The sequence below is a fragment of the Ciona intestinalis genome, chromosome 9 (assembly GCF_000224145.3).
Source record: "Ciona intestinalis chromosome 9, KH, whole genome shotgun sequence".
In the NCBI taxonomy this organism is placed as follows: Eukaryota; Metazoa; Chordata; class Ascidiacea; order Phlebobranchia; family Cionidae; genus Ciona; species Ciona intestinalis.
The window spans coordinates 419417-444034 of NC_020174.2; the positions used below are offsets into that span (position 1 = coordinate 419417).

Genomic DNA, 24618 nt, shown 5'->3' on the forward strand with positions numbered 1-24618 from the left:
TNTATGGCGGGGCAACAACATTCATTGTAACATGGGCGTNCTGTGGCAGAAACCTCGTGCCGGCTTACAAATTACATCGTATGTAAAAATTACACCATATGTAACTTTCAGGTTGTTGTGCTCATCCATGTATGAAGAACTGTTTGAATTTTATCTGTGGCATTGGGGAATCCCTTAAACCGACACTGAGCGAGCAAGACACAACAACCTATCAATCTTCATTAAAACAAAATCCTAAAACAAAAATATTTCTAACATTTCTATTATTTGTGTGTCTCGGTATAGGGGCTTTTATCTACATCTATTGGTCCATCTAATATGGGAGTTGGTAAGGTAAAATCTATGTAAACATTTACCTGCGTGTGGCGGGGTAACAGCAGTCGTTATAACACAAGTTTTTTGTTTTATACACCTTGTGCCAGCTTACGAGTTTCCGCATATGTAACTTATTTATTCTGGCATGGCGGGGCAACGACAGTCGTTATAACACGGGTGTTTTGTTTCATACACCCCCCGCTTACAAGTAGCTAAGTGTGTAACTTAGTATTACTGTTTTTGCATGGCTGACAGTTTAGGAAACCTATTAGTAACCACTTGGCTTGTAGCATCTGTTTTTGTCTTGCCCAAGGACACATGCACCCCACAATAGTAGCAGCTATAAGCTTTGAACCCATTATACTCTAGTTATGTTATAATCTAATACAAACAATATTAGAATATATTTATTTGGTCCAGCAAATTAGACACAAACTGAAAATTGTTTCAAAACTAATATTTAAAAGTATTTAACTTTATACTTTCTGTTAGAGTCGCGTAATAGAAGCCCACAGTGACGGTAAAGGCACAAAAAGTTTAAAAAACATTTGTTAAAAATTCTCGATTATTAACTGCTACTCTCAAGACTTAAGCCCTCCAGTGGCAAGTTTTGAACTGACGTTGGAAAATCTGGAAAGTAAGACTTCTATGTTAGTGATGTTTAACAATGACAAGAGAGCATAGCTTTAAGGGATTAACCTTATGAAAGAGGATGAAGAAGTCGATTTTTTGGATTTGTAACTTTTAGGCTACAAGCATGTATCTTCACATTATGGCAATGATTAGAAATCAGAAGTCACAACAGCAAACCTTATATAGTGTCAATTAGATAGATTCAATTTGGTGATGTATAAAAAGGAAAATGTTACAATACTGTTAGTACAGGCATTTCTAACGGCTTTAAAGTAGGACTGGATTTATAAAAACCGTTTCCAGAACTGTACCTTAATTTAGATAACAAAGCAATTAAATTAATTGCAATGGGTTTTAAGTGTCTAACAACTAATACAGATTACAGCTGTAACGTCTCAGTAAACGACCGTATCAAATTTGCAGGTTAATAGTTAGCAGAAGGGAGATGATTTTTCACAATGATTCTAATTGTACTCACTTGCTTAATTTGAACGGAGCTTTAACAATTTCTTCTCTTTTTTGGGATGGGAAATAAATTGGTTTCAATTTCTGTTTCGGGATTTCTTTTCTTGAAATACTTTGTTGATATTCTGTCATGTTGAAAATTGCTGCGGAAATTTATTTTAGGCTTAACAAAAATTGAGTTAAAATAGAAAAATTTTATTGTATTACATTTCTTCATTTAGTTAAAACGGTCCGGACTGTACATTTTGAGATTCATTCATGTTTTGCAGTTTTTTTGTAAAATATTTTTTTAGTTATTTGTGTAAATAAATGTAACAATTTAAATTGTCAATATAATATTATTTTTATTAGAATATAAGTATTCTATTAAATTGGCGCCATGCATTATAAAAACACCTAATATATCTATATAATGCTTATCTGTTATAACTTGACAGTAAAAATAGGTGTAATTTATACATAATATATACCATGTAACCCATGTATTAAACCCATTACATAAATCCCCCTACATTGTTTCTTTGGTCCTTGTTTTTCTTTCCGTTTAAAACTTCTTTCATTCTCCCTCCTTTGTTTCACCCAATCAATGCCATATCCTCCACTTAGAAGCTTCTGGAATTCAACCTCCCTTGCTGCGCCTTGGTTAGTTCTGTGAATGAATGAATGTAACTTACTTTATCCTCGCGTAGCCGGAAAACGACAGTCGTTATCACACGGGTTTAACACCTTGTGCCAGCTTACGAGTTACCATGTATGTTATTTTGTGGGTAATTGTTTTTTTTTTTGAATTTTTTATGTATGGTTGATAATTTTGACAACCCAGTAGTGACCACTGGGTTGGAACAATTGCCTTTGGTGTCTTCCCCAAGGACACATACGCCCACAATGGTAGAAGCGTCAAGCCTTGAAAGTTTGGTAAATTATCACATACAGACACCAAACCTGGGGTGGCTGGGTGGACAGACCAACCCAGGATTATTTTTTGCACTACATTAATCAGTAAACATTACAACCAATAAGTAAGATTGTTTCACAGGATTATGTGTCTAATCTCCACTTCATTGCTTGCCACGATTGTTTGTTTAACTACACTGGGTTCATAGTTTTATCTTTAACCAGTACTTCTCCAGGTTGTGGCTAAAATTATGTTATTTCTCTTATTGTAGGTAACTCACTTTATTTTAGGAAGTTTTAATTCTCCATTCTGTCCTTGCGGATTCTGTAAAATATGATTTAAGTTAATGCCTAATTTGTGTATCATCAATATTGTTGAACACATTTCCAATGGTAGCAGTATCGAGCATTGAACCTGGTATCTTTCGGGTACAATGCAAGGGTACCAAGATAAACAAAACCAACATTACTCCATAGCTACACGCAACCCCACCTTCCCATAAGCCACTGATGAATAATCTGTATGATAGGGGATTCCCCTTCCCTCGTACTTCTCTTGGATACCTCGTCCGATCTTTCGCGCTTCGCCGAGTTCGACTTCACTGATGCGTGACACTGGTTCTGGTTCAATGATCGCGTCATGCACCATGTATTCAGGTGGATTCCATTGTCGCTCTGCTAATCTGGGTTGGGGTTTGGATTAATTACAAATTCACTATATAAAAAAGAAAACATGGGAAAAAGGCAACAACACTAGCAGCAGAAGCAGTTGTTAAAATGTTTTGTTCCATAAATTCTAGCTTAAAACACATATTATTTATAACTTATATGATTAGTGAGTCACTCCTTTGTCCTTACACAGAAAATGGACATCCTACAATTAAAGCATTTAGTTGCAAAGTTTATTATTTGACTGATTTATTGTTGTTGTGGTAGCTTAAATATAATACTCAATCATTTAACTACTAGTTTATCATTCTTAATGCATTAAAAATGGAAAGTAATATTATGTTTCTTAAAATGGAAATCTTACATTTTCTTTTCATCTTCTATTGTCATGGGAACGTGGTCGAACCAATCAACTCGGGGATAGGATTTCGGGTCCGGGTTGAGTTCCTGGTGGGTATTGTTTTCATGAATTTATGCAACATTTTTTATCTTTGTGTGGCAAGGAAACGACAGTAGTTATAACATGGGCGGTCTGTTTCATACACAAAGATGACCAGTTAGCATAGACCTAACCAACCAACATTACTTCAACTAATGGGTTGTTCAAATTGTTAGCCGTACAAAAAAGCAAATACAAAGTTACATATGTGGTAACTTGTGAGTGGGCAATAGCATCATCACTCATTTAACTTTTCTACGTTTCAACGTCGAGGTTACCAATGTAACGGATGCATAATGGTTTATTGTGAGCGGTAAACTAAGAGGGTAAATAAACACAAGATGTGATATTAATACGGCAGATAACTGTATGAAAAAGGCACTTGTGTACGCTTCAGCACACACACGTCGCCACAACACTATATATATCACACACAATCATTTACCTTTACATTAAATGTGAGGAGATTTTTTCTTCCCCCTTGTTTGGCGAGTTGAATATATTTCGAATCAGTGTCGCGAACCCAATTTCTTTTGCTGTAAAATACAACTTTTAATGGTGGATGTAAAATATAATGAATGCAATTAACTTAAATCCTGGTTGATCATATTTCTTGTTCTTTAATAGTTTTTGTTTTAAAACTAAAATAAGATGTATTTCGTGTTTTTTGTCAAAAAACTTGAATCCTTTTAAATGCCTAATAAATCTAACCACGTTTTAAGATCCCTTCAAAACTTCTGTAACAAGCAGAAACTTAAAAAACTTCTGCTTCATACATAAAATTTAACAAACTTTACTTTGTTCCAGTTTCTCTCTCAAAAGCTTCTTGATCATCAGCTGAAAGACCCGGGATCTGGGATGCGGGAGGAACCGGCATCTTATCCTGGATCCTCCTCTGTGAAGGAGCATGGTAGAACCACTCCTGCCCTCCACCCTTCGCTTGCATTGTGGACGATTCAAGTTTAAACGTGAGTTAGATTGTGTTTAAAGAAGTTTTGTGTATGTATCTAAAATGGTAGAAAATTCGGTGCTAGTGAAGAGTCTTCCCCCACCTTGTTTGCTATCCACTAACCAATAACCCCCTAACCATCAACACCTAACCACCTAACCACTAACACTTTCCACCAGCCCATTCTGCTATTTACCGGAAGATTCTTCACTAGTGCTGAAAATTTAATACAAACATACGCAAAGAACACTCGTTTCCCGATTTATGCCGCACTGTTAGACCTCACCCACTATTTTCTCGAATTACACGCAAGCGTTTCAAAGAACACGTGTGTAAAAAGGGTTATGTTTTACTATCAAGCAAACATAAAAACATAACGTTGTCTAGAATCTCGCGTCTGCAGCTGTTTTACTTGTTGCCTAGCGACGTCGAATAGAAATCTTATACAACATTTTTTAAACTTAGGGGGCTTTCTAAACTCGATTCTATTTTACAAGAACGAATAAATGTAACGTACTTTATCCTCGCGTGACTGAAATACGACAGTAGTTATAACACGGGCGTTCAGTTTCATACACCTTCTGCCAGCTTATAAGTTGAATGTTACTTTGTGGGTAATTATTTTGGAGGGGAGATTTTTTATGTATGGCTGATAATTTGGACCAATTGCTCCAACCCAGTGGTCACTACGGTTGTCCAAATAAGAGTCAATGACTGGGTTGGAGCAATTGCCGTTAGGTGTTTTCCCCATGGACACATACGCTCAGAACGGTGGCAATAACGAGCCTTGAACCCATTACCTCTGGGTTAGAGGCAGGCGCGCTAAACACTATGCCATAGACTAAGCAGCTTGTAGTTTTTAATATGTAATTAAATAAAAATATATAACATATAAAATTTATTACAACAACTCAAAATTGGAACATTTCACAGTGTTATCGTATAAACGCATCAATATTACGATAGTTTTAAACGAAATCGTCGAAAAGAATCGCTTTCCATTAACTTAAAGATGCGGGTTTGGGCTTGATTAAAGATTTCTATGTTCGGGTTGGACAGATTTGCTTTAACGGTGTCACGTGTTCTTGCATCCACGTTTATCTGAGGAAACATTTTAAGATTAATTTAAAATAAAGTAAAACATAATTTTACGCCATTCCTTGGTTTAAAAGTATCAGTATAGGCCGTTGGATAACTCGGAATAGAATTTAATTGAATGCAATTTACTTATCCCCACGTGACGGGCAACGACAGTCGTTATGGTATGGGTGTTCTGTTTCATACACCTCGTTCCCGTTTATGGGTTAAATGAAGCAATGGAATGTTCGTAAAACAACAGTCGTTAAATTAAACCTTAACATAAACATATTAAAGTTCACAATCTTGACTAGAATTTACCTCATTCGAAGAACCAACTGCTAAATATTGCTCGTAGATCTTTACCGCCGTCTTGCGGATCTTGTTTTGTTTGGTTTGTTTATAATTTTCACATTCCAACCAAAAGTTAAGATTTTCTTCGCTGAATTCGCTTTGAAGAAACGAACGGAAAGAAGCGACTTCATCTGGAAATAAAATATGGCTATAATAAATGATCACAAACAACTGCATTAAGTGTCTTGTCCAACAAAACAGCCACATTTATAGCAACATCGAACCTCAAACCCATATCCTCCGGGCTAAAGGCAGTCGCACTGTGGCGCTGGACAAATCAAACCGAGTCTATGTTTAAATGCTTATCGAGGCATAGAAACAGTATATACCGTAGGATTATACCTTTCCTAGTTAACAAGAGAGCAAGCGACGAAGAAGGTTGGTTTATTTCATTCGTTGGATTTCTTTTCGAGCGACGAATCGTCAAACTTCGTCGGAATTTCTTTCGTTCGAAATCCGCCCTCTTCGTATGGTCGTCCTCTTTCAAACTTTTACACGGTTTTGCTTCGTCATGCTTACGTTGCATCGGTAACCAACTTTTCAAACCAAACCTGAAAGTTACGTCACAATTAGTATTGTAAATACGGTAGGTTATTGTTACGTCACAATCATCCAACTTACAATGCGTTTGGTTTCGATTTGAAGCGCTCCTCGAGTTTGACGTCATTTTCATGTATTACGTCACAAACCTTAAGCAGATTGTCGATTGTTTTGTTTCCAATAAACGGCGATTTTAACAAAGAATCAAGAGACAATCGTCTTTGTTTCGTCATAATTGGGGTAGCAGTGTTTCCCGATGATTTCTCTTCACTGTTGACCGGTGGATTAAAATTATATTCGGTTGCGTCATTAAAATCGTCTTCATGTTGCACTGTGACGTCAGGAATGACATCGATTGTGGGTTCCGGGTTTATAACTGGTGAAGCTTCCGTTTCAAATACGTCATCATCGACGTCATAATCCACGCAGTAGTTAAGTCTGGATATCATGACGTCATCAGGAGAATAATCCTTTCTTCGAATATTTCGTCGCCCAGTCGGAGTTTTTCCTACTTTAGTGACGTCATGGTTGGTGACGTCACGAGACTTTTTCTCCAGCGCCACCACTACTTTCGGGACAAATAATCCATTCACGTGATGGTTGTCACGGCAACCGACAGCGACGGCTTTTGATTGGTTAATACTCGGTCGTTTAAATTCTTCAAATCCATTTGAAATTCTTCTTCTTTTCTTTAGTGACGTCACGTGGTTGACGTCATCGTGACGTATATCGTATCTACGCGGTGTGTTCCTTGCAACTTTGGTTCGATACAAACTGCTGGACAATGAACTGTTGCTGCTGTCCGATCGAGCGGAACGCCTTCTGTTCATTCTATCACGTGACTTCGATCGTCTGCACGGATCCTGACGTCCTAAGATGACGTCATCATTAATAAATGTTGATGATGTAATAATATAGATGAACTTACTTGCAGGTTTGGTGAACTTAAACTTAAGGTGTTTACTTCGGCCAAGCGATTCTTTCAGAAGGTAATACCAACCTTGTGTTATCTACGAACATTATGTATTATGACATCATCTATACACATAGAAATCAATGAGTATGACGTAATAATTACCTCCTGTGACGTCACAATACTCCGAACACCGAAGCTCATACACCCGAGTAGAAATGTTCGTTCGTTGTTTTTCATCCAAACTGAAACTAAAACTCGTCTGTTTGAATCCCTCCGACAGATGTCGCTGTAGAGAAACAAAAATGAGTTTCCAGATTTTAATGACGTCATCAACAAACTTACAATGAAAACGTCTCGTGCATGGCAATAGATTCTTCTGTGACGTCATAAGTCAAAGTTTTGTGACGTAATCGCGATTCGAACTCCGGTGACAATGACATCTGTAAAACAAATTCATCCAAAGTTACATCCGATGTTATGTTGTGACGACAGATAATCCAAAGTAGTAACCAATGCAAAGTTCCCACCTTGACGTAAACTTGGTTATTATTGGAAGAAGTGTTGGGAAGAGATCGTAGACCAAGAATGGTGACTGTGATTTTATTCGTAGATCCACATACCACCAGTTTCAACTGACCTGGAAATTGATTAACATTAATTATCTCAATTAATTAACATTCTTCCACCTTTACCTCTCAATTTAAGACCAACTCTATCCTCAATTCTCATGGCTACCACACAAGCTACAACAAACCAACCAAACGAAGACAACGAAAAAATTCTGAGTTTCAAACACAAGAGCGAGTCCCTTTTTAACTCGGCTCGTATTTGCCTTTCTCCTTACAACACTTCTTTCCCACCGTAGAAACAAAGCGACAAGCACGGCGCTGGTAGCTCCCGCAGTAATTAAGGACTCGGACACTTTCACAGACTACAACACTTAACCTACCTCGTTAACACTCGTGATATCAAAGCTTTCACTTTTCTATTGAAGTTAGTTGAACAATTTTATTGCCTTTCATATAGCGAGGTCAAAGTTAAAAGTCTGGACTATAAGCGTGTAATTAAACACAGCAGACAAACTAAGCGACGAAATTCATGTTTCTACACAACGCTGGTTTACTTTTCTATTGAAGTTTAACAATTTTATTGCCCTAACAAGGTTAATTCGCAAACTAAGTATAATTAAAATGTTTTATAGTATGTAAAACGTTCAACAGCCAGAAAGTCTCGCAACCCCACTTTGATCAAACCTTATTGGTTAAGCTAATTTCTTTAATATATTTGTTAACCAATTTACTGACATTTATGCTATATTCTTCCAGTTATATTTAGAGTTTTTGCTGATTTAAAGAATCGTGTTTAAGATACAATTGGACGAAACCGTTTCAATCCTCAAACACGTCTGAGACCAATACGCGTTTACGAATGTTTTTGTAATAGTCCTAAACTTGTCATTTAAATGACTCCGATATTAGCTAAAACAATTTGTATACAAACTTATCGTTGCCTTAATTGTTTAGAGATGGAACCAATATTGAAGCGCTTAGTTATATTAACGACATTCATCTATTCAACCCATTACAAACCACATCATTATACATTTCAACACTTTATCATAGTTGGAGCAATAATTGCTCCAAAACCAACACATGTTCACCAGGTTCGCCAGAGGTGTTGCTTAAGTCTCCTAATCTTTAACAAGATCCAACAACAAAATAAACAAATAATCATCGCGTTAGCTCTTCGTTGTCTGACGTGTGAAATAACTACTGCCCATCGCAAACACCTGACCAGCGCTGTTGTATTCTGTACGAGTGAAGTCGTATGGCTGTGATGAGGGAACTTGGCCCATTACATCAATGTCTATGGTGTACGTATCGTAATATAACCCACCAAATATGTATACGTCGCCAGTGTTAAGTAATTTAGGAACTGAAAGGAATTTCCTAACATCTCGTTCGGTATTTTAAAATACGCGTTGAGCAGAAAATTGGCAAAATCTATAAGCCCACAGATGCAAAATAAGTCTCTAGAAAGATGTCATCGCATAAAGACATAAAAACCTGTCGTTTTTCGGACGATTAACTTCTAAAGCGAAATCGCCGACTTAATGTTTTGTTCGAGCAATGCAAGCGCTAATTATTGGGACAAAAGTTCGTTTACGGTCATCAAACATGCTTTGCCTACTTTCAAACTTACAACTGACGTCATCATTGCGACATAACGTAATCTTGTTAGACAACAAACGCCATTGAGTCATGTAGACCAAGAATGAAAACTCATCGAAAGTTCGAAAAATTCAAGATTTTTAAATATTTGAATTCATTGAAACGTCACAAACGCATTTTCCCACCAACATGCTGCGTCACAATAACCGATTGAGGCGACGTAATAATACATCACACTGTGACGTCATCCATTATCAGCAGCAGTGACGTAACAATGGACAAACACATGTACAACAATGAGCTGGTGCATGCGTAACAATGAAGTCGGGCATGCGTAACAATAGTTCATCAATTATTACGTCATATAAGCCATTCTTCCGTTGTAAACCAAACCCGACCTAACACCAGCATACGTCACCATGTATTACGTCATTATATCTATGATGACAAAGTATTCAACTTACTTTTACTCCCAAGAGCTTCTGTCTTTGTTAAACGCTCCTTAGCGACATCTCGCGGTTGGAAATTCTCGCTTTGTTTTAAGTTAGAATTCAAATTGTTTCGTGACGTCACTTGACAATAGCGCGATCGCTTCTGTTTCATGACGTCATAATCGGAATAACAATCGCTTTCGTCGGAACACGATTCGGGGTCAATCAAGTTCATTCTAGAATTCAATTATGTTAAAGTCAACTTCAAACAAACTCAATCAAACTTTTACCTTTTTCGAATCCGTGCGCGTATTTCCCTTCTTGTGACGTCATCATCATCTGATGTACTTGACGTAGAGCCATACGTCATACCACGTTTCCAAGCGACTTCCATCAGAATTTGTTTTTCACTTTTTTCATCTTTTAAATTTTTCTTTAGATTTTTTCCACCGAACATTTTGTTTAAAGTTTTTATCCTTAAGTTTGATCGGTCATGACGTTTGTTAGGTGCTGTGATGTAACAATGCTGATCTCTCTTCGTCATAGATACACTTGTAACGGTTCCCGATTTGTTGGTCAAGTCAGAAAATGGTTTTCTTTCAATCAACATTTTGAAATTCTCCAGCTAACAATAAAATATCTGGAAACAAAATAAAGTCAGCGATCTGGTCGTGGCACTCGTTAATAATAAATCGTATCCAACGTTCGCTATCACTTTATATTGTATTGCATTGTTTACGTAACAATCTTACAATAAATAATCATTGTTTTTATTATTTCTTAGCGCATCTCTGACTTTCAAGTTATGACGTAACAAACTACTGCTGAAATAACAAAGATTTAGAACGAATTCGAATCTCTATCGCGTTGTTACTCGTTTAAAATGATTCTAAAACTTGTTCAAAACTTCGTATATGTAGCTGACAAGTTGTCAACTCTTAGAACCGACGTCACCACTGACGTCACCTCAGACTTCCGAACAAACAAAGCGAGGATTGAAACCTCTGCGTGACGTCAGCAAGTGTTAATTTCAACCTGCTTTAATACTTGGAAGATATTTTTTTTACGTCTATGCAGACATTACAGACTTGAACTGATCATCAAAGATTCTTTAATTAAAGAACGGAAAGATTTACTTTGTGATGTCACGCGTACCATTGTTCGTGAATAATAGACACACAACAATGAGGTTTCAAAGAGGCCGAAAACCGTTTCACGCCTTTTTGTATTGACATAAACATTCATTAGAATTGGTAATAGATAAATAAATACATTCACTTAAAAACGATATGATCTGTAATTACTGTATTACACTGCTGGGTAAACGAGGTAAATCAATACTTTCGACACAGTTTTGGAAATAGATTGCTTTATTATATAGGGTATGTGGTGTTCAAGCGCGTATATATGTATAAATATAATGACCAAAAGTGCTGTTTATGTACATATTAGGTTGGAATAAAATGGCCTATGTTATATTTCTTGTTATCTTTATATTTGGTAGTAAACAATGAATAATTACAGATTGATATATAGTAGGGTGGGGGAAGATGGGACACCTTTTCATTCTATTTTCCCGTCCAATTTGGTAGTAAACAAAAAAACTTTCAAAGAATTATAAAACCATATCCTTACGACTCCCAAAGAATGTTGTTAATTGTTTAAAACATAATCAGGATATTTTGCTATTATGTGTTAAAGGTGTCCCATCTTCCCCCACCCTACTATATATAACGTATCTAAAAGAGCGAGTTAATATAAACACGCGTGGATGTTTTTAAAATCGCGTCTATGTGCCCTGTTAACCAGAAAAACGACATAACCTCTACAATATCATTAGACATTAAATGTATAGGTTAAAAAACAATATATGTGTTGGAAATATAAGTTTGGTTTTTTATTATCTAAATCTAAAAAAAGCAAATATATATAACATTTGCCGAAATAGTTTGAAATGGAGAAAACGCTTCTTGGTATATGGTTTTAATAAACATATCTTTTTCCATTGATACCTGCCTTAAGATCAGATGTATAAAATATGTAGTTCATATAACTGTTTAAAAAGTGTTGGTTTATAATTGGGAAGTTTCGGTGTCTTTGAAAGTTCATTATTGTTCTTCCATTGTTCACAAACAATGGTACGCGTGACATCACAAAGTAAATCTTTCCGTTCTTTAATTAAAGAATCTTTGATGATCAGTTCAAGTCTGTAATGTCTGCATAGACGTAAAAGAAATATCTTTCTAGTATTAAAGCAGGTTGAAATTAACACTTGCTGACGTCACGCAGAGGTTTCAATCCTCGCTTTGTTTGTTCGGAAGTCGGAGGTGACGTCAGTGGTGACGTCGGTTCTAAAAGTTGACAACTCGTCAGCTTCATATACGAAGTTTCGAACAAGTTTTAGAATCATTTTAAACGAGTAACAACGCGATAGAGATTCGAATTCGTTCTAAATCTTTGTTATTTCAGCAGTAGTTTGTTACGTCATAACTTGAAAGACAGAGATGCGCTAAGAAATAATAAAAACAATGGTTATTTATTGTAAGATTGTTACGTAAACAATGTAATACAATATAAAGTGATAGCGAACGTTGGATACGATTTATCATTAACGGGTGCCACGACCAGATCGCTGACTTTATTTTGTTTCCAGATATTTTATTGTTAGTTGGAAAATTTCAAAATGTTGATTGAAAGAAAACCGTTTTCTGACTTGACCAACAAATCGGGAACCGTTACAAATGTATCTATGACGAAGAGAGATCAGCATTGTTACATCACAGCACCGAACAAACGTCATGACCGATCAAACTTAAGGATAAAAACTTTAAACAAAATGTTTGGTGGAAAAAATCTAAAGAAAAATTTAAAAGATGAAAAAAGTGAGAAACAGATTTTGATGGAGGTCGCTTGGAAACGAGGTATGACGTATAGCTCTACGTCAAGTACGTCGGACGATGATGATGTCACAAGAAGAGAAATACGCGCAAGAATTCGAAAAAGGTAAAAGTTTGATTGAGTTCGTTTGAAATTAAATTTAAAGAAATTGAATTCTAGGATGAACTTGATTGACCCCGAATCGTGTTCCGACGAAAGCGATTGTTATTCCGATTATGACGTCATGAACCAGAAGCGAACTCGCTATTGTCAAGTGACGACACGAAATAATTTAAATTCCAACTTGAAACAAAGCGAGAATTTCCAACCGCGAGGTGTCGCTAAGGAGCGTTTAACAAAGACAGAAGCTCTTGGGAGTAAAAGTAAGTTGAATATTTTGTCATCATGGATATAATGACGTCATACATGGTGACGTATGCTGGTGTTTGGTCGGGTTTGGTTTACAACGGAAGACAGGCTTATATGACGTAATAATGGATAAACTATTGTTACGCATGCCCGACTTCATTGTTACGCATGCACCAGCTCATTGTTGTACATGTGTTTGTCCATTGTTACGTCACTGCTGCTGATAATGGATGACGTCACAGTGTGATGTATTATGACGTCGCCTTAATCAGTTATTGTGACGCAGCATGTTGGTGGGAAAATGCGTTTGTGACGTTTTAATGAATTCAAATATTTAAAAATCTTGAAATTTTTTTTAATTATTTCTATTCTTGGTCTTTCTTTTTAATTATTTCTATTCTTGGTCAATTGAACTTTTTGTTTTTGATAAAGATTACGTTATGACGTAATGATGACGTTAGTTGTAAGTTTGAAAGTAGGCAAAGCATGTTTGATGACCGTAAACGAACTTTTGTCCCAATAATTAGCGCTTGCATTGCTCGAACAAAACATTAAGTCGGCGATTTCGCTTTAGAAGTTAATCGTCCGAAAAACGACAGGTTTTTATGTCTTTATGCGATGACATCTTTCTAGAGACTTATTTTGCATCTGTCAAACAGCAAAGAAATCCAAAATATGAGTTTAGTATTAGAGAGATAACGAAAAAAGATGTAGCTGTCTTTGGACGTATATAGTTTAAGTATGACTTTGGCAATTGCTGTTGCGTGGTGCGTGATGTTTAGAAAGGGTGGCATTTTTGATATATCTTGGTGTTTAAGCATCCATGGCTCCAACTGTCTCTAAATTTTGTCAGCAAGTGTCTAATGCTATATGTTTTACTTTTGTGATGATTTATCGAATCCTATACATTATAAAGCGCTTGCATTGGTGGTAGCTTCAACACATATAAAATAATCTATAATTGCGCAAAGGTGCAAACTGCAATGTCAGTCATTTATAATCTACAAGTTCGCCACTAGCTGTATTTGAATTTGAAATCAGAGCAGCAATTACCGATTAATGGGAACTCGCAACCAAAGCCTTGAGTTGTTTGCATTTGAACACAGACTTGCAAGTAGGAAGGATTATAGAGTTGACTTTACGACCTGAGCTTCAAGCCCTGGTTAGTTCTCTCCTATCAGGGGTGACGTCAGCACTGCTTACGTCAGTGGTGACAAAATAATGGTTTATTGTGAAACTTGCGCCTGATAATCATTATGCGGTTTGGTCGCTAACGGGTCCTTATTACCTTTGTACCACATATTAATGCATAGATAAAGTTTTAGGGAATAAATTCAAAGCACTTAAAATAGCCAAGAGCCTATAGACCCTTTTCTCTGGTACTTGTAAATGCTAATTCACAGTTAAATCACAGTGTAACATTGCTGTGTAAAAATCGATATAATATTTTGGTATCTTGTCTTTTATAACGTATAGGCCCTTGATCATAATTAGGCGCGCATTTGGTTTTAAATATTTTAAATTTTATAACAATAAAACGTCTTATTGTGACGTAGAATGACATTGTGACATCACCATCGGTAACCTGGATCTGTTTCCTTTCGCTGTGTTTGTTTTGATCAGGCTCACCTACGTAATCGTCGACGTCACAGTTTGACGTCACTTCGCACTATGACATCACTACCCTGTATGACTCGTGAGAATCAAATAATGCAAAGTAGACCAATCTATATGGATGCGGAAATGCATTAAGGGTGGCATATTAGGTATATTGGGGAAAATCCACATAGTTAAAGGGGGGTGGGTTAAGTTGATGGTTCGGGGGGGAGAGGGTAAGTTATAGTAGGCGTCTTATTATATACAAAACTACCGAATCAAATGTTAATATTAATCAAAAACAGTTTATTTCGCACTAAAGTTAAAGTGAGACTAAATACGGTTGTATACAATATATAACTCGGTAAATATTCTCTGCTTACTACCAAATGAGCAGTAAAAACAGATTAAAAACATGAACCATCTTACCCCGAACCATCTTACCCCAATCTAATATTTTATGGCCGGTCAGTGGGTTTGCTGTGTTTAATTACACGCTTATAGTCCAAACTTTTGACTTTGACCCCGCTATATAAAAGGCAAAATTCTAAATGTAATTGGAAAAATATAGTATAACAAATATATTAAAGAAAGTACCATAACCAATTAGGTTTGATCAAAGTGGAGTTGCTAGAGACTTTCTGACTGTGATATGAACGTTTTACATACTATATAAAACATTTTAATTATACTTAGTTTGCGAATTAACTTTGTTAGGGCAATAAAGTTGTTAAACTTCAATAGAAAAGTAAACCAGCGTTGTGTAGAAACATGAATTTCGTCGCTTAGTTTGTCTGCTGTGTTTAATTACACGCTTGTAGTCCAGACTTTTAACTTTGACCTCGCTATATGAAAGGCAATAAAATTGTTCAACTAACTTCAATAGAAAAGTGAAAGCTTTGATATCACGAGTGTTAACGAGGTAGGTTAAGTGTTGTAGTCTGTGAAAGTGTCCGAGTCCTTAATTACTGCGGGAGCTACCAGCGCCGTGCTTGTCGCTTTGTTTCTACGGTGGGAAAGAAGTGTTGTAAGGAGAAAGGCAAATACGAGCCGAGTTAAAAAGGGACTCGCTCTTGTGTTTGAAACTCAGAATTTTTTCGTTGTCTTCGTTTGGTTGGTTTGTTGTAGCTTGTGTGGTAGCCATGAGAATTGAGGATAGAGTTGGTCTTAAATTGAGAGGTAAAAGTGGAAGAATGTTATTTAATTGAGATAATTAATGTTAATCAATTTCCAGGTCAGTTGAAACTGGTGGTATGCGGATCTACGAATAAAATCACAATCACCATTCTTGGTCTACGATCTCTTCCCAGCACTTCGTCCAATACTAACCAAGTTTACGTCAAGGTGGGAACTTTGCATTGGTTACTACTTTGGATTATCTGTCGTCACAACTTAACATCGGATGTAACTTTGGATGAATTTGTTTTTCAGATGTCATTGTCACCGGAGTTCGAATCGCGATTACGTCACAAAACTTCGACTTATGACGTCACAGAAGAATCTATTGCCATGCACGAGACGTTTTCATTGTAAGTTTGTTGATGACGTCATTAAATCTGGAAAACTCATTTTTGTTTCTCTACAGCGACATCTGTCGGAGAGATTCAAACAGACGAGTTTTAGTTTCAGTTTGGATGAAAAACAACGAACGAACATTTCTACTCGGGTGTATGAGCTTCGGTGTTCGGAGTATTGTGACGTCACAGGAGGTAATTATTACGTCATACTCGTTGATTTCTATGTGTATACATGACGTCATAATACGTATTATTCGTAGATAACACAAGGATGGTATTACCTTCTGAAAGAATCGCTTGGCCGAAGTAAACACCTTAAGTTTAAGTTCACCAAACCTGCAAGTAAGTTCATCTATATTAATACGTCATCAACATTTATTAATGATGACGTCATCTTAGGACGTCAGGATCCGTGCAGACGATCGAAGTCACGTGATAGAATGAACAGAAGGCGTTCCGCTCGATCGGACAGCAGCAACAGTTCATTGTCCAGCAGTTTGTATCGAACCAAAGTTGCAAGGAACACACCGCGTAGATACGATATACGTCACGATGACGTCAACCACGTGACGTCACTGAAGAAAAGAAGAAGAATTTCAAATGGATTTGAAGAATTTAAACGACCGAGTATTAACCAATCAAAAGCCGTCGCTGTCGGTTGCCGTGACAACCATCACGTGAATGGATTATTTGTCCCGAAAGTAGTGGTGGCGCTAGAGCGAAGGTCTCGTGACGTCACGAACCATGACGTCACCAAAGTAGGAAAAACTCCGACCGGGCGACGAAATATTCGAAGAAAGGATTATTCCCCTAATGACGTCATGATATCCAGACTTAACTACTGCGTGGATTATAACGTCGATGATGACGTATTTGAAACGGAAGCTTCTGTGAAGTCACCAGTTATAAACCCGGAAACCTCAATCGATGTCATTCCTGACGTCACAGCGCAACATGAAGACGATTTCAATGACGCAACCGAATATAATTTTAATCCACCGGTCAACAGTGAAGAGAAATCATCGGGAAACACTGCTACCCCAATTATGACGAAACAAAGACGATTGTCTCTTGATTCTTTGTTAAAATCGCCGTTTATTGGAAACAAAACAATCGACAATCTGCTTAAGGTTTGTGACGTAATACATGAAAATGACGTCAAACTCGAGGAGCGCTTTAAATCGAAACCAAACGCATTGTAAGTTGGATGATTGTGACGTAACAATAACCTACCGTATTTACAATACTAATTGTGACGTAAATTTCAGGTTTGGTTTGAAAAGTTGGTTACCGATGCAACGTAAGCATGACGAAGCAAAACCGTGTAAAAGTTTGAAAGAGGACGACCATACGAAGAGGGCGGATTTCGAACGAAAGAAATTCCGACGAAGTTTGACGATTCGTCGCTCGAAAAGAAATCCAACGAATGAAATAAACCAACCTTCTTCGTCGCTTGCTCTATTGTTAACTAGGAAAGGTTGGTTCTCTATGGTTTAGATCTGTTTTATCTTTAGTTAATTAATGTATTTGTTTGTCCCCACGTAGCGGGACAATGGTTACAACACGCATCGTTTAAACACCGGTGTTCTGTTATAATGCTGATATAGTTGGGTTTCTGCAGATCATACAATGACAACAATAAAAAATTACACGTCCTGCGCAGCCTAACACACATATGGCTCATTTTAAAATGGTCAAAGTTACTTAATAAAAGTTACTTCTCAAAGTATATTTCAAAACTTTAAAGTCATGTTTGTTATAAAAACAATCGGTGTTTATTCCATTCTAAACAATCCTTGAATTCCAGACGAAGTTGCCGCCTTTCGTTCGTTTCTTCAGAGCGAGTTCAGCGAAGAAAATCTTAACTTTTGGTTGGAATGTGAAAATTATAAACAAACCAAACAAAACAAGATCCGCAAGACGGCGGTAAAGATCTACGAGCAATATTTAGCAGTTGGTTCTTCGAATGAGGTAAATTCTAGTCAAGATTGTAAACTTTAATATGTTTATGTTAAGGTTTAATTTAACGACTCTTGTTTTACGAACATTCCATTGCTTCATTTAACCCATAAACGGGAACGAGGTGTATGAAACAGAACACCCATATTATAACGACTGTCGTTGCCCGTCACGTGGGGATAAGTAAATTGCATTCAATTAAATTCTATTCCGAGTTATCCTACGGCCTATACTGATACTTTTAAACCAAAAAATGGCGTAAAATTATGTTTTAATTTATTTTAAATTAATCTTAAAATGTTCCCTCAGATAAACGTGGATGCAAGAACACGTGACACCGTTAAAGCAAATCTATCCAACCCGAACATAGAAATCTTTAATCAAGCCCAAACCCGCATCTTTAAGTTAATGGAGAGCGATTCTTATCGACGATTTCGTTTAAAACTATTGTGATATTGATGCGTTTATACGATAACACTGTGAAATGTTCCAATTTAATGTTGTTGTTATAATAAATTTTAAATTTTATACACAGTGTTGTTAGTTTTGTAGTCTTTTAAACTGTTTTCTGAAATTAATACACAAAAATGATCTATTTAAGTAGTATTCTAGCATTTGAAACGCAGAAATGGGCACGTCAATGATATACTTCAGGAATTTTTTCATTTTGTCGAAAACGACAACGTGTACCTTGCCGAATACACTTTTAAATCTGTTACGTGTTGTGTAGTAAATTTGGCAGTATGTTACGTTGTTTGCTAAGCTGCCAACTGTATATGAGTAATATACAACGTAAGAAGCTTATTACGCGCGTAAGAAGTCATTAATGGTAAAATAACAGACCCGCTTAGTTTTTGCACGAGTGTTCGGTTTTAACATTATAATTTAAGTGGGTAGCGTATTTTAGCTTCTAGTTTAGCACGAAGCCCTGAAAGCGCACTGAAATGTTATTTACATTAACGTGCTTTATATTAGACGCAGAATAGGTCAGTTGAAGTTGTTAAACTGTTTAAATAATTAGTTTTTATGTCAATAATTGGTACAATTCTCGCAAATATGAGAATAAACAGTAAAACATGTTATTTTACATTTTATTGCAACAGATTAGCAATATATGAAGATCATTTGGTGGATTCAGTTTATGTTTATTGAGTTATATTGAATTTATGAAGATTAAACTTAGATATGGCTTCGTCTGAACAAAAAGATGAAAAAGAGTCGTATTTTGATGGTAAGATGTTTATTTGTTTGGATATTTTTAAAAGTTTGAGAATAGTTTGCTGTATATGTGTGGTTGATTGTTAAAAAAATCAGGGCCTAGATTAGATATTTAAGTGTTAGTCTGCAATACACATGCAACATCATCTTAAAAAACAAGAGTCCTATAAAAGCAATTTGTTACCGGTTAGCAGATCATGGTTAGGGGTTTCTGTATTGCGTTTTGGGTTGTTCCTTATTGAACGTCACATCTTAATTTTTGTTAGGGGTTTGTATATGGACATTGTTCTCTATTAAAAAATCATAGGCCTATTCTTTGAAGGTTTTGTAGTAAATAAATAAAGTCTTCACATGTTCTTATATGACTCTTACTGGCATCGTACAATATTCTTATTATATTTTACTTTACACAGGTCCCCATACACCTTCAAGTTCAAACAATATCAATGGTGATGTCACAATGGAAGCTGTGTAAGTTAAAATTTAAAGTTGCTATTCTTTACCATCGAAAACAATCGGGATAACTTTAGATTTAAATTTCCCATAAAATCTTGGATTGTTATTAAGTTAAAACGAAGATCAATATATATATGGGTGTCATCAATATATGGGCTGCAATGTTCCACCAAAGGAAATATCATCATCCACAAACTATGAGAAATTTACATAGATTTAAAACAGGCTTTCCATGCGAAGAAACTTTGTCCGAATTATTTTGTGTAAAAAAATATTATGTCCGGTAGCCGAAGCACTAAGTGTTTAATTATCGCAATATTTACATTAAATGTTTTAATGCATTTCGTGTTTTTTCCACAGGATTGACCCTGAATCTTACTTGGCTGGAAGTTCCCATGGAGAGACACAGAACTTAAACCCTTCAATGTTTTGTAACAATGCTGACATGGAGGGTTTAGATGAGGCTTCCAATGCTCCTCATGCTTTACAGGATAACGAACAAATTGGTAAAAACATGGCTGTTATATTTCATTTAAACCTTGCATGGCATCTGGAATGTTATAAATGCAGCAACCAGCAGCATGTATTGACCACACCAACATCAGCCTTTTACCATTTCTTTTGTGTTTTTAAAAATAACATGTTTCCTAGCAGTAGCATGTATTGAGAATTAATCTAACCTGAATTATTGAACTGTTTACATTCATAGTTAAGTTTCATTCGTTTACAAATTATATATTAAATAAATCTCAATGATAACTTTCAAACCATTGATGTAGTGTTCACAAATTTATATGAAATAGATTGTTTACCAGGCATTAAGTTCCAGGGTGTTGGGGTATCGCTATATAACCTTATTTATATAAAATAGAAGAATTAATTACTACCATGATTATTAAAACTTGTTTTAAACTTTAACAAACCAAACAAGTCCAATACAGTATTACCAGCCTAACTGCCTGGTATATAAGAATTCACTTTTTGCAAAACTTTCATTTAACATGTTTACATTGGATGTCCCACCAACCACTATTATACATAACCTGCATTTAAACATTTGCACTTTCACCTACTTTGTGCCATGCAAGTTCACTAGATTTGCATGTCCCACAACATTAGTTTCATTCCAGTGACTGAGAACGACCCTCATGCACGTGCAGACGACTCGTCAGATGATTTTGTTGTTTTATCTCCATTAGTGGGCGCTGAAGCACCAAAAGTCCCTGATTCATCGAGCCCGTTCACCGTCTACAGCAACGTGGTTCCCCCCAACCCTTACATGCTACCACAAGCTCCACTAAGCCATGGGGAACTTAAGGTGAGGATTTATATTCAATTTTGAATGTGTCATGTATTATTTTAACTATATAAACATGAATAAATGTAAAAGTTAATAAACCATACTGCATAAAGAGTTACATATAGGCCATGCAATAAATTGAGCTGGCGTAAAAACTTTTCAATCCATGTTCACACTCGAATCATTAAAGTTTTTGCTAATTTAATCATGGTTGCAATTCTTCAGATTTATAAATAAGTCACTAAACCAACTGAAGTATTGTATGGAACCAGGCTATGTGATATTTTGGTTGGTTTTGTCATTTATTCATGGTTGCAAGTTGATCTTAAATAGTGAGGCTCTATAAAATATTAAAATGACATGCTATGGGACCTGGAGGTTAAGCCAGAATTGGCCAATTACTACAGTCATAATAACCACCTTCTCATGCCCACAATCGAGTTGTTAAAGTTATTGCATTGCATATGAGTTCACAGTGTTTATGCTGGAGAGGCAGTGATAGTTAGCTAACACTACTAACACTATGCCAAAACATCAGCCGTATAAATAGGTGACTAAACAAGCTGAAGTATTACATAGAGATAGATTTAGGCCACACAAGATGTTTAGTTGGTAGACAAATAACGATGCACCAAAACTTTATTGGTTGGAATGTTTACTTATTAATACAGTGTAAACAATCTCAGGGTTGGCTTGAATACCCTGCCACCCCAGGTTTGGTCTCAATGAATGCCAACTGGTAAAGTTTATATCATAGCCATTACAGATCCTCAGTCCCCACCCACAAAGAAATTATAAATTTGCCAACCATGGTAAATTACAAGAGTTAATGTGATATATTGTAACCCTTAAACCCCATTTTACATTTACAAGATAATTCATTAGATATTGTTATATTGAAGCACTATTAGAAACTTGCATTCACTATATCACCCATTAACCCCTCTTACAGAGCGAGACCCCACCCCATGGATATGGAGGTTACATGAACGTATCAACCACCAACCAACCCCCATTACTATACGATGCACACGCGGACATTATGCACGAACCTCATCTGTTTCAACCCAACAATAATATGAACCTTGTATCCACGGACCATCTACATAGAAACAATATACCTATCGCAGGCCACTATGGTGAAATGCTGCATTCACAGGTTCGATTGTTAAACGTTCCGGTATGAATCATAATAATGACTGCATTGTTAAATCACAGTTCTATTATATTTAATTTGTCTGTGATAATCTATGTATATGATTAATAGTATCTGTATAATATAACACCACTAACACTGTGGAATATCACATAAAAAGCTTATGTTTCGACCTAAATTATTACAAGTTTGACGTTTTTTATGTGAAAGTATCCCTATTATTCTACATGCTTACATATAAGGTACCTGGTGTCCTGGTATGTGAGTCCCACTTACATTTTAAATAAACGTTTCATATCTGTATGGTTCACATTTACAATAAGGCTCTTGTTTTAAACTTTATAGGTTCTTTCTACATCAAGTTTATATTCATTGTTCCCCTAACTTGTAAAATAATTTGTAAATAAATAAAGTACAATTTATTTTACACTTTGCAAAATAAATTGACTTAACCTAAGAGTTGTAACCAACTAAACACATATGTTAATACCCAGGGATCCATGAATACAAGCAACGCATTACGTGGTGGTGGACATTATGTAGAGGATGAACCTTATGTCCCAGTACCTCCTGTTGAGATAGGTGAGGTCATAAACGTCATTATGATATCATAGCATTAAACATTATTTCAAAACCCAAATAAAATTCACCTCAACTAGCTTCTACTCTACATACACATAATTTCATAGCAAATTGTTTTGTGATATTAATTTGTCACAGTAATATGTTTTCCAAAGTTTGCTGTTCTAAAAACCAGGATAACAACACCCAGTCACCCCTAAGGTTCCCTCTATGCTTCTGTCCCATAGTTTTTGTTTCATAAACTGAATTTACATTTCCATAGGTCTAGGGCCACCCCCTAACATGATAATACCTGATGTATTGAATGAAGGGAGCGTCACCTCGGGTGACCTTGCCCCGCCCCCTTTACCGACCAATCAGATTAACAACCTGGATGTCTCCAATGATCCAGAACATGATCAACAGAATGTTGCAAACCAGGTAATTTGTTTATGTTATTGAAATATACTAAGCTTTAAATACAACAGGTTGGGGTAAGATGGTCCATGTTTTCATTCATTTTTACCGTTCCATTTGGTGGTAAAGAATATTTACATATTTATATACTTTTATCCCAATGACTGTAAAAGAGCGTTGTTAATTGTCAACCACAATTAGGAAATATGGGATATTATGTGTTATGGTATTACCATATCTACCCTCAAGACCCTTAGTTTTATATGTTACAAATATAAGGCTTTATCTCTAAACAACATATTTGTTACAAGGTATTAAAATAAAAATGTGTTTTAAATTGGCCATTGTCTTGTAATAAGCTGTTTCATGTCTGATTTGTGACATCTTGTAGCAGCAGCTTACAGGCATCAAGTGAAATTGATACAGACGGTAGGTTTACATGGAAAAATTCACGTATCGGACAGTTTTATAAAAATTTATTTAGGTTCTTCACAACTTCGGGCCAAAAATTATAACAATTATTGAACATAGGCTCCAAAGATTTTAAAATGCACAGGAGGATAGTTAGACAATTCTATAAAACAAGTTATTTTATTGGTTGTAATGAATACTGATTTCGTGATTTGCCTACCTTGCCACACCAGGTTTGGCACCCATTTTAACATATCATAACTTTAACACCCCCCTTTAGTTTCAGCAACTAAACATAAACCCGGACACCCAAGAAGCAGACGATGCTTCGTCCACGGATTTAAACCCGGTGGAGATCAAGGAGAACCAGGTTCAAGAACCAGTCAAGGTACTTTAAAACACAAACTTTGTATATTTAGTTACTGTAAAAATACTAGAATATTAAAGACTAAATCATGACATTCTTTAGAATATGCAGTATATGAATTATCCACAACAACATTGCTACCAATAATAATATTATTTAATATCTATTCCATACACTGCGCTCAAACATGTTGATATATTCCATTAAGCTTGTGTTATATTACCCATATCTGAATTAACATGTAAGTCATAGTTAATAATATATTTACAACAGGATGAAATAGAGGAAGGTAATGTTGTTGGGTTACAAGTTGATAATATTGAAGGTGGGTTTGTTGTATTTATATTATCTTTACATCATGGTGGTCTATAAATATAAGTAATGGGTTTCATTTAAATGTGCTTTTAATGGTTAAAATAATCTTCGTAGAACATGAAATAATTGTTAACCCCTTAACTGCCGACGGCTACCCAAGTGACCAAGGGACCACATGTCACTTAAATGGTGATTATGCGACCATTTCTCCATTACCGATTAATTTGTTCTTTCGATTGTTATAAC

At 36.0% G+C, this 24618-nt stretch overlaps 5 protein-coding genes across 8 annotated transcripts in view; 3 read left to right on the top strand and 2 right to left on the bottom strand.

Moving 5' to 3' along the window:
- The window catches only part of LOC100180892 (sodium/myo-inositol cotransporter-like), a 13242-nt gene extending 12893 nt beyond the window's left edge, over positions 1-349 (top strand). Inside the window, exon 17 of the transcript XR_003396215.1 lies at positions 112-349. The gene's annotated coding sequence lies outside the window, so the exon portion shown is untranslated. The remainder of the gene's footprint in view (positions 1-111) is intronic.
- Positions 350-706: 357 nt separating this feature from the next.
- On the bottom strand, positions 707-4442 carry LOC100181625 (uncharacterized protein C7orf57-like). Its single transcript, XM_002126231.4, has 8 exons — positions 4213-4442; positions 3861-3951; positions 3341-3423; positions 2801-2990; positions 2589-2632; positions 1926-2062; positions 1427-1556; positions 707-945 (listed from the first exon to the last, which is right to left on the bottom strand). Exons 1-8 carry the CDS (start codon positions 4359-4361, stop codon positions 897-899), a joined length of 873 nt encoding a protein of 290 aa, XP_002126267.1. The 5' UTR covers positions 4362-4442; the 3' UTR covers positions 707-896.
- Positions 4443-5247: 805 nt separating this feature from the next.
- Positions 5248-10518, bottom strand: LOC100178527. Of its 2 annotated transcripts, XM_018813192.2 has the most exons (10): positions 10144-10518; positions 9887-10089; positions 7779-7888; positions 7594-7691; positions 7414-7537; positions 7264-7345; positions 6417-7206; positions 6138-6346; positions 5763-5926; positions 5248-5465 (listed from the first exon to the last, which is right to left on the bottom strand). In XM_018813192.2, the coding sequence occupies exons 1-10, from the start codon at positions 10461-10463 to the stop codon at positions 5322-5324; spliced, it is 2244 nt and encodes a 747-aa protein (XP_018668737.1). In that variant the 5' UTR covers positions 10464-10518; the 3' UTR covers positions 5248-5321. The 2 variants fall into 2 exon arrangements, with proteins under 2 accessions (XP_018668737.1, XP_002126323.1); XM_002126287.5 differs by lacking the exons at positions 9887-10089; positions 10144-10518 and adding an exon at positions 7944-8240.
- A 1995-nt stretch (positions 10519-12513) lies between these two features.
- Positions 12514-18889, top strand: LOC100184048. Of its 2 annotated transcripts, XM_018813468.2 has the most exons (10): positions 12514-12856; positions 12911-13113; positions 15930-16039; positions 16127-16224; positions 16281-16404; positions 16473-16554; positions 16612-17410; positions 17481-17689; positions 18020-18183; positions 18481-18889. In XM_018813468.2, exons 1-10 carry the CDS (start codon positions 12537-12539, stop codon positions 18622-18624), a joined length of 2253 nt encoding a protein of 750 aa, XP_018669013.1. In that variant the 5' UTR covers positions 12514-12536; the 3' UTR covers positions 18625-18889. The 2 variants fall into 2 exon arrangements, with proteins under 2 accessions (XP_018669013.1, XP_002126381.1); XM_002126345.5 differs by lacking the exons at positions 12514-12856; positions 12911-13113 and adding an exon at positions 15319-15874.
- Positions 18890-19271: 382 nt separating this feature from the next.
- Positions 19272-24618, top strand: part of LOC100181669 (probable serine/threonine-protein kinase DDB_G0280133) — a 33919-nt gene continuing 28572 nt past the window's right edge. Inside the window, exons 1-9 of one of the 2 annotated variants that reach the window (XM_018813154.2) lie at positions 19272-19402; positions 19803-19860; positions 20206-20351; positions 20976-21163; positions 22098-22304; positions 22796-22883; positions 23146-23303; positions 23971-24078; positions 24331-24382. In XM_018813154.2, coding sequence (XP_018668699.1) covers positions 19357-19402; positions 19803-19860; positions 20206-20351; positions 20976-21163; positions 22098-22304; positions 22796-22883; positions 23146-23303; positions 23971-24078; positions 24331-24382 — 1051 coding nt within the window. In that variant the 5' untranslated portion in view covers positions 19272-19356. The remainder of the gene's footprint in view (positions 19403-19802; positions 19861-20205; positions 20352-20975; positions 21164-22097; positions 22305-22795; positions 22884-23145; positions 23304-23970; positions 24079-24330; positions 24383-24618) is intronic. The other variant, XM_026836033.1, reaches the window with a different exon arrangement.

Bases quoted from the DNA above. Each gene is read 5' to 3' on its own strand.
- LOC100181625 (XM_002126231.4), bottom strand. From the start codon at position 4,361: ATGCAAGCGAAGGGTGGAGGGCAGGAGTGGTTCTACCATGCTCCTTCA. The intron at 2,991-3,340 runs GTAAGATTTCCA...ACCCCAACCCAG, and splicing joins ATAGAAGATGAAAAGAAAAT to ATTAGCAGAGCGACAATGGA. The intron at 2,063-2,588 runs GTGAGTTACCTA...ATTCATTCACAG, and splicing joins TTAAAACTTCCTAAAATAAA to AACTAACCAAGGCGCAGCAA.
- LOC100178527 (XM_018813192.2), bottom strand. From the start codon at position 10,463: ATGTTGATTGAAAGAAAACCATTTTCTGACTTGACCAACAAATCGGGA. The intron at 7,207-7,263 runs GTAAGTTCATCT...ACGTCATCTTAG, and splicing joins TAAGTTCACCAAACCTGCAA to GACGTCAGGATCCGTGCAGA. The intron at 5,466-5,762 runs GTAAATTCTAGT...ATGTTTCCTCAG, and splicing joins CAGTTGGTTCTTCGAATGAG to ATAAACGTGGATGCAAGAAC.
- LOC100184048 (XM_018813468.2), top strand. From the start codon at position 12,537: ATGTTGATTGAAAGAAAACCGTTTTCTGACTTGACCAACAAATCGGGA. The intron at 16,225-16,280 runs GTAAGTTTGTTG...GTTTCTCTACAG, and splicing joins ATGCACGAGACGTTTTCATT to CGACATCTGTCGGAGAGATT. The intron at 18,184-18,480 runs GTAAATTCTAGT...ATGTTCCCTCAG, and splicing joins CAGTTGGTTCTTCGAATGAG to ATAAACGTGGATGCAAGAAC.